General features: G+C 46.1%; 1 protein-coding gene across 1 annotated transcript; it reads right to left on the bottom strand.

The window, feature by feature from the left end:
* Positions 1-1,206: 1,206 nt before the first annotated feature.
* Positions 1,207-6,542, bottom strand: golm2 (golgi membrane protein 2; the record flags this gene model as incomplete). The annotated part of the gene is given in 3 exon segments (XM_037695325.1): positions 1,207-1,309; positions 1,417-1,471; positions 5,637-6,542. Coding segments are annotated over 3 exon segments (485 nt in total), but the record flags the coding sequence as incomplete, so codon positions are not given.
* Between the last annotated feature and the right edge of the window lie 1,931 nt (positions 6,543-8,473).

Here is an 8,473-nt window from a genome sequence, read left to right as displayed (position 1 = left end):
ATGTTGCTGCTGATCTGTTTCATGTTGCTGCTGATCTGTTTCATGTTGCTGCTGATCTGTTTCATGTTGCTGTGTTCATGCGTGCTCATCTGCTCACAGACTCATGTTCGTGCTGCTGTTCGATGTAATGTTTTATGTTATGAGTGCTTAGTGTATTTTTAGTTGATGTTTTTCTTACTTCATATCTTGGATCTTATTACCGTTGTTCTTTGACATTTTGTTGGATGAAACTGTAACTGTGCAGTTTTGTTCCACCACGAACAACAATAAAGAAACTCCTCTGACTCTTGAGCTTCAGGGACTCAATTTACAAGAGACCTGATTTTAACAAAGAGTGATGACAACAGTGCACACTCATAAAAAACTTACAAATTGATAGGAACAAATAAAATGATGTTAAAAAATTAAACAAAAACAGCTAGGTTGTAAAGAGATGTAAATACTAGAACGCCTGTGCGTTATTCACGTGCGTTAGTCACGTGTTATTCTCGTGTTATTCACATGCGTTAGTCACATGCGTTATTCACGTGTGTTAGTCACGTGTTATTCACGTGCGTTAGTCACATGTTATTCACGTGTTAGTCACGCATGTTATTCGCGTGTTATTCACGTGTGTTAGTCACGTGTGTTAGTCACGTGTTATTCACGTGTGTTATTCACGTGTGTTAGTCACGTGTGTTAAGTCACGTGTGTTAAGTCACGTGTGTTAAGTCACGTGTGTTATTCAAGTGTTGCAGAGGCAGGGCAGCCGGCTTGGGACCCGAAAGTCCCAGGTTCGATCCCCAGTCACTGCACATCACGTGGCGTCTCTGGGCAGCACGTCTCATCCCCAAAATGTCCCCCGGGCGCTTTCAATAGCTGCCCACTGCACCACCTGGTGGTGGATGGGTTAAATGCAGAGACTAATTTCGCCATTGTATGGAAACATATAGTGCTGACATTGTGATGACATTATTATTATTATTATTCACATGTGTTTTTCACTTGTGTTAGTCACGTGTGTTAAGTCACGTGTGTTATTCACATGTGTTATTCACGTGTGTTAGGTCACGTGTTATTCACGTGTGTTAGGTCACGTGTTATTCACGTGTGTTAGTCACGTGTTATTCACGTGTGTTATTCATGTGTGTTAGTCACGTGTGTTAAGTCACGTGTGTTAGTCACGTGTGTTAGTCACGTGTGATAACTCTTAAAATCATAAGTTACCTTTCATACTCCAGTTTCTTCTCCAGTGCAGTGCTGTTCTTCTTCACATCTCTCATGTGCTCCTCTTGCTTCATAAACTCCTGCTTCAACTCTTTTAATTGCTCTGTTGACACAAACACTTTCACATTAGGTGTGTCTTTTTAATAAGGCTGTCAATAATTCCATTTAAACTCCGTGGCCTTGTGAGCGCCCCCTGCTGGCCCGTCCTACCTTTCAGTCTCTGGATCTCTGTTGTGTGAGCTGCCACATCACCCTGAAACTTTGCCTGAAACAAGAGAATCATCCAGTCAAAGGAAGGAGAGCCATCTCCATCTAAAACTTTTTGACATAAAAACAGCTTGAGCAAAGTTTATTAAGACAAAGAGTCAAAGTGCAAGAAGTTTTCTAATTTAAAGCAAACAGCATTATTAGACAAACCAGGAGAACAAGTTGGTCTGGATTATCTTGAACACATCTTTCAGGGACTGATCCACTTTGAGTTTTACTCATTAAACCAAATCCCGGTGCACAATCCTGGCTGTAGGTTTTATGATTTAATAGTTTTCCAGTGTGTACATAAACCCTTGAAGGAGGGTAATAATCGCAGGTGCTACGATCACTGGTCGACTCTTGTGGCTCTGGATGACGCTTTATATTTGTCTTCAAATGACAAAAGCCAACTGCCTACAAGACACACACGAGCTCCGGTGCCCACGTGTGTGTTGGAACAAGGTTGGGCTGTTGACAGAAACACCGTGAACTTCAGAGGAACATGAACGTGCTCGTCACCCACGCACACTTTTTGTTTGCTTCTCTGCGTTTCACACTTTGTTTCAAATCTAGAACACACTACGGCAGCTGTGGTTCTGTTTATCTCTGATGTGTCATTAAAGCTGCCAATGGATACGTTGCTGTGGCAGTTTTTATTAAACCAACAAAACTTTAATGATTTTTATCACATGGACCCACTGAGTATTTAGTTCATCTATTCCCTTAATACCAGAACTTCATTTCCTTACCGCTCACAAAAAGAGATATTTGGCTTTCAGGTGACACTTACGGAAAATGTAAAAAGTTAACATGCGGTGATATTTTATCATGAAAGCAGGGCCTTTAAGTCCAAGTGTGTACTGGTGGTTTCCTAATGTCAAACAATTATTGAAAGAAAAGCCAAGAAAATATCAATGTGTCAATAACTTGTCGTGTCTTGAGTAGAACAGCGGCTCATGCTGTTCACAAGTCATCACTGAAGTTCTGCACAAAGTCACTGAAACATTCACCAAGCGTAGGGCGGTTCTGTGTGGAGTCGACACACCGGCCCACTGTACCACCGCCACCAAAGGCTCGTCTGGGGACGGCAGTGGCTGATGCATAGCGCTCTCCTTGACGCCTCCAACATGGCTGGCAGCCATCATTTCAGCTCAACGTGAACCAGTTCATCACAGCACTCAGGCCCACTGGTCCCTGGCTCAGCGTAAAGACTCCCTGGACCATGCAAGACGATGACACCTGTGTCTGGTTGGGTAAGGTCCCCTTGCAGGTAGTCTAGCACACAGAGCACCCTGATGGAAACGACTGAATGGTCTGAGGTGACACTTGGGTGCCTCACCTTCCTTCGTTCATCACGTGGTTCTGCAGCTTCACAAAGAACGTCCACTTCTATGCCTTTCTGCGACTCTTCTAATCTCTCTTTATATCATACCAATTTATTTATAAAGCGTTTAAAATACAACATGGCAGCCGACCGAAGTGCTGTACAGAAATAAAAACAAAAGACAACGGTAAAATATAAAAAAAACACCACAAGTAAAAGAATACATCATTGAGACAGACTCTAGGTTCAAATCCAAAGAAAAAAGAAGTTTTTAAAGGAGTTTAAAACAGACAGTGACGGGGCCTGCCTGGCCTTCAGCTCATCCACAGTTTAGGAGCCAGAGCTGAACAGGTTCCGTCTCCTCTGGGTTTATGAAAGGTAGTCGGGACATCTGGCCAGAGGATCTAAAGCACGTGATGGCATGTGAAGGTGAAGCAGTTCAGACAAATGAGAAGGACGAAGAGCGTTCAAAGACTTGAAACCAAGCAACAGAACTTTAAACGGATTAGACACTGGACAGGAAGCCAGTGAAGGGACAGGAGAACTGGAGTGATGTGCTCCCACCTCCCTGCACCATCAAAACCCGTGCTCATCTCTGTGCAACTGATGACATCCTGTGATAAGCTCCGTGGCCAGTTCCTTCTGACGCCTTCCTGTTTGAAGCCGCAGTGAAGAGGTCCTGTTGTCTTTTGTTGGGCATCGTGGTGGTTTCACGTCAGAATGAGGACAGCACCAGGAGGAGGACTGTCATGAACCAGAACAGTGGACACCTGTTGTACATCTCGTTCAGCTCCTTGTCAGTCAGAGAACAGCAAGTCGTGCAAAAGGTACTGAAACACTGAATAGTTGGACATTTAGGATTCAGACGTTTAGAGGAGGTTGTATTCAGTCCACCTGTAAAGGGTCGAGCGCATTTTAGGTTCATCCTGAAATTTCACACAAAATTCCCCGTACATTTGTGAGTGGTGCGGCTTCGTAGCCTCTAAAAGTTCAGAAGACATTTGATCTGCTGCCATTACACGTAGAGGTGCAACAAATGTTTGTGACTCACCAGACAACTTATCTGTTTCATGTCCCAGTGAGAGACGAGCACAAATCTGAATGTTGTGAGAACAGATGTCACGGTGGCATCTTGTTACTGTGCTTCAGTTCCCATCATGCATTAGTGCAGTGAACATAAGACAAGTGATGAGGTCACTACATGGACACAGTCGCCAACTTCCGTCTGCAAATTGAGTAGTGGCCAAAAGATAAGTGCAAACCAGAACAAACCAGAGCAAACCAGAACAAACCAGTGCAAACCAGAACAAACCAGAGCAAGCCAGAGCAAGCCAGAGCAAACCAGAACAAACCAGAGAGCTCTTTGTTGGGAGCTTTAAAGTTTAAGAAATGTGAAGCAGTTTTCTGTTGAGTCTCGGTTCCTGCTCTCACCTGTGGTCAGGAACTCTGGGCAGAGACTGAAAGAACAAGTGGTCAAAAGGAGCTGGACTTCAGAGACCGGCTGAGAAATGTAGTTACCTGGAGGAGACTCAGTGGAGCCGCTGCTCCTCCACATCGAGAGGAACCAGTTCAAGTGGTTTGGGCATCTGGTAAAGACGTCCCCCGCGACAACTCCCTAGGGAGGTTTTACTAGGACGAGGCCCCGAGGGACACGCTGGTGAGACCATGTCTCTCGACTGACCTTTGGTCCTCAGAGGAGATCTCTGGGCTTCCTGCTCACTCCACAACACAAAACCAAAAGAGCAGCAGATAGAAGAACGTCTGGAATCAGAAGTTTAGTGTTCAACCTTTTTAACCAACAACGGACGCCGGTTCAAGGTGGTTCCTGCATGTGCTAATCTGTAGTTGCCAAAATGAGCTCTGCATGAAGAGAAGCCCTAAAGTTAAACGTTCGTAAGTTTCCGTAAAGATAAAAGCAGCAAACACGCGAGTGTGCCGAGAGTGGTGATTACGGAGGAAAGGACTGGGTGGATCCAACCTCTGGTGGTTGGAGGTGGGTGCAGCTCCACGTCCAAAATAAGTTACATTTATCAGCCGCTGCTTCAAACGGACTTCTTATGCTACACAACAAGTCGGGGCTGAGACGGGGCGGCCACTTGGGACCTGAAAGTCCCAGGTTTGACTCCCAGCCATTCCCACATGTCGTAGTGTCGCTGAGCAAGCAATCCTAATCTCTAATTGCTCCCCAGGAGCTTACATAGCTGCCCGCAGAGTTTTGTCACTGTATGGGACCAGAACAACACTAACAATAGGAGTGCGGAGTGTTTGCTGCTCCACAGGACAAGATTCCTCGGCTGAGAGCAACAGGACAGGTTTAATTCCACTCATTGTTCGCCCAGTCGCTGCTCTGCCAGCGGGTCAGGTCAGATACGCACGCAGGCCTGAAGCCTCCAGATTAGATAACGGCGTGGAGCGTCACGGTGAAACACTCAGCACTTACCAAACGGAACAGGTGCACAGAACTGCTGCCGTCATGAAAAACAACAGCACCTTGGGTTTTCTGAAGAAACACCGTCTTGTTGTAATGAAGCAAAGGGTCAGATGTTTGTTGTTGCCAGCTGAGAATAGTTGTTTACTCCTGGCTTTAATGTTTATTTACTTGTTTACAGCTCTGACCTCTGCGTTAGGAACAAAGAAACAATTAGACGTGCCAATACATCCAAGCACCTTAATATTCTTCCACTTTATAGTTTTGTCCAGCATCTACTTGATTTAAAACATGCAACATGTTCCTAACAGCGCTTTGACTGAGCCTTACTTTTCAGTCTGCCTCTGTTACCTGAGCGGTGTGTGGTTACCATGGTGACTGGTTTACAGAGGCCCTTCCTCTCAGCTGAGACACCAGGTTGGACCTCACCTTCTCGTCAGAGCACATCTTCATGAAGCCCTCCCGGGCCTTCAGCTTGTCCTCCAGCTGCTGCTGCTCTCCGTCCTTCTGCTCCAGCTGCTTCTTGTGCGCGTCCACCTGCACCATCAGCTCAGAGTTGCGCTTCTCCAGGCGGCTACGCGCCGCGTCCGTGCGCTGCATCTGCGTCTGCAGCTCGGCCAGCTCGTCCAGCACGCGCCCGTGCCTGTTGGACATGGTCCAGCAGTTGAAGGCGAGCACGGCGACGAGCACCGTGAGGAAGATGAGGATGAAGGACGGCAGGCGGCCTCCCCGCCGGTTCGCGCCGAACCCGATCATGTTTAAAGAATTTTAAATAAACTTAAAATGCACGCGCTCCTTCCGTTTCAGCTTCTCTAGAACCTGCCGAGCTCCACGCGCGTGACGCTCCGTGGGGAAACTTCTACTCTGCTTCCTTCCGCACACTCGGCATCTTCACGTCCAACCTCCGTCCAACCTTCGTCCAACCGCCGGATGAAAGAACCGCCCGAGGGACGTGGCCTGCTCACACCTGCTCTGACACGACACGAGCGACGTGGCCAGCAGCGCGCTGCCGAGGAGCCGCTGATCCCGCCCTCATGGTTGTCGGCTCGAAAACGGCTCCTCTGATCACAAGCGATCGATAGATCATGAATTTATCGAAAACACCAGAAGCAGCGACGTTTCTGACGTGACGGCCGTTAGCTCCTCGCGCTCCCCGTCAACAAGCTAACCGGAACCAGGAAGAGAAAATGTCTCTTTTTTTAATAAAGCGTTTAAAATGTTTCCGTCGGAGCTGATCTGGTTCGGTGGAACACGAAGAACACGCGCTGATCAGTTCTGATCAATGTTCTCTGCACAAAACTGCGACCCGCTCAGCTACCGAGACAAACCGCTACTTCCGGTGTTCCGTCCAGTTAAGTATCCCCGGAAAACTTGTGCTCCCCGTCTCGGGAGCGCGCGCACGGCGCGGCAGCAGATCCTAAATTCATTCGAGCTTTATTTCTACAGGTTGGTCTCGTTCAGCCTCTGGACTCATTTACAAGAGAGACCTGGTTCTAACAAAGAGTGATGACGACAGTGGAGACTCTAAAGAAAGCATGTAAATTATCAATGGAGAATAAATGAAAGAAATGTGTATTAAAAAACAAAAACAGTGAGTAAAATAAGTATTTGAACACGCTGCGACTTGGCAAGTTCTCCCACTTAGAAATCATGGAGGGTCTGAAATTTTCATCTTAGGTGCATGTCCACTGTGAGAGACACAATCTAAAAAAAATCTGAAATCACAATGTATGATTTTTAAAATAATTTATTTGTGTGTTACTGCTTTACTGCTGCAAATAAGTATTTGAACACGGAGCCACTCCTTGGTTCTCCTGGCTGTGAGCTTCAGGTCATTGTCATGTTGGAAGAACCAGCCTCGACCCATCTCCAATGCTCTGAGGGAAGGAGGTTGTTCCCCAACATCTCACAATACATGGCCCCGGTCATCCTCTCCTTGATACAGTGCAGTCGTCCTGTCCCATGTGCAGAAAAACACCCCAAAGCATGATGCTTCCACCCCCATGCTTCACAGTAGGGATGATGTTTTTGGGATGGTCCTCATCATTCTTCGTCCTCCAAACACAGTGATTGGAATTAAGACCAAAAAGTTCTATTTTGGTCTCATCTGACCACAGAACTTTCTCCCGTGACTCCTCTGGATCATCCAAATGGTCCTGGTCAAACTTAAGACGGGCCTGGACGTGCACTGATTTAAGCAGGGGAACCTTCCGTGCCATGCGTGATTTTAAACTGTGACGTCTTAGTGTTTTACCCACAGTAACCATGGAAACAGTGGTGCCAGCTCTCTTCGGGTCATGGACCAGCTCCTCCGTGTAGTTCTGGGCTGATTCCTCACCTTTCTTAGGATCATTGATACGCCTCGAGTTGAGATCTTGCATGGAGCCCCAGTCCGAGGGAGATTGACAGTCATGTTTAGATTCTTCCATTTTCTAATAGTTGCTCCAACAGTTGATCTTTTTTCACCAAGCTGCTTGACAATTGCCCCGTAGCTCTTTCCAGTCTTGTGGAGTTCTAGGATTTAGTCTCTGGTGTTCTTTGGACAGCTCTTTGGTCTTAGCCATGTTAGTAGTTGGAGTCTTACTGATTGTGTGGGGTGGACAGGTGTCTTCATGCAGCTACCGACCTCAAACAGCTGCTTCTCATTTAGAATAATAAGTGGAGTGGAGGTGGAGGTTATAGAGGAGGACTAACAGGTCTTTGAGGACCAGAACTGTTGCTGACTGGCAGGTGTTCAAATACTTGTTTTCCTCACTGTAAAGCAATGTAAAATGAGTTGGCAATGACTTTAACCAACTGATTAAAATCAGAATCGTATATTTAGGATGGAGGAAGCTGAGTCGGGGGACGTTGGGGTTGGTCTGTCCATAACCGTGGCTGAGCTCGCTGAGACAGTTAAAAAGCTTCGTGGAGCCAGGGCTCCAGGAGTGGATGAGGCAATGCCAGCAAACACTTACACTGAGAAAATCTTTTTTTGTTTGTTTCTACCAGCATAAAAGATTTTTAGAAGTACGTTATAGTTCAGAGGCTGGTGTGGGCTAGTAAATATTGGTATAGGCAATAATGGTTCTTCTAGTCAGAAATCGGAGCAGATGTCCATCCTGCCTATTTTGTCAAAGAAAACGCCAAGTAAGCATTAATATTAATCAAATGGAACAACTGTAGATAATTGTGCCCTTAAATACACAAACACACACACTTATACATATGTGTATGTGTGTATATATATTTATATATACATATACACACATAAACATATATACACA

This window comes from Nematolebias whitei, chromosome 2 (genome assembly GCF_014905685.2).
Source record: "Nematolebias whitei isolate Nwh7 chromosome 2, NemWhi1, whole genome shotgun sequence".
In the NCBI taxonomy this organism is placed as follows: domain Eukaryota; kingdom Metazoa; phylum Chordata; class Actinopteri; order Cyprinodontiformes; family Rivulidae; genus Nematolebias; species Nematolebias whitei.
This window is presented reverse-complemented; position numbering and strand designations above follow the sequence as displayed.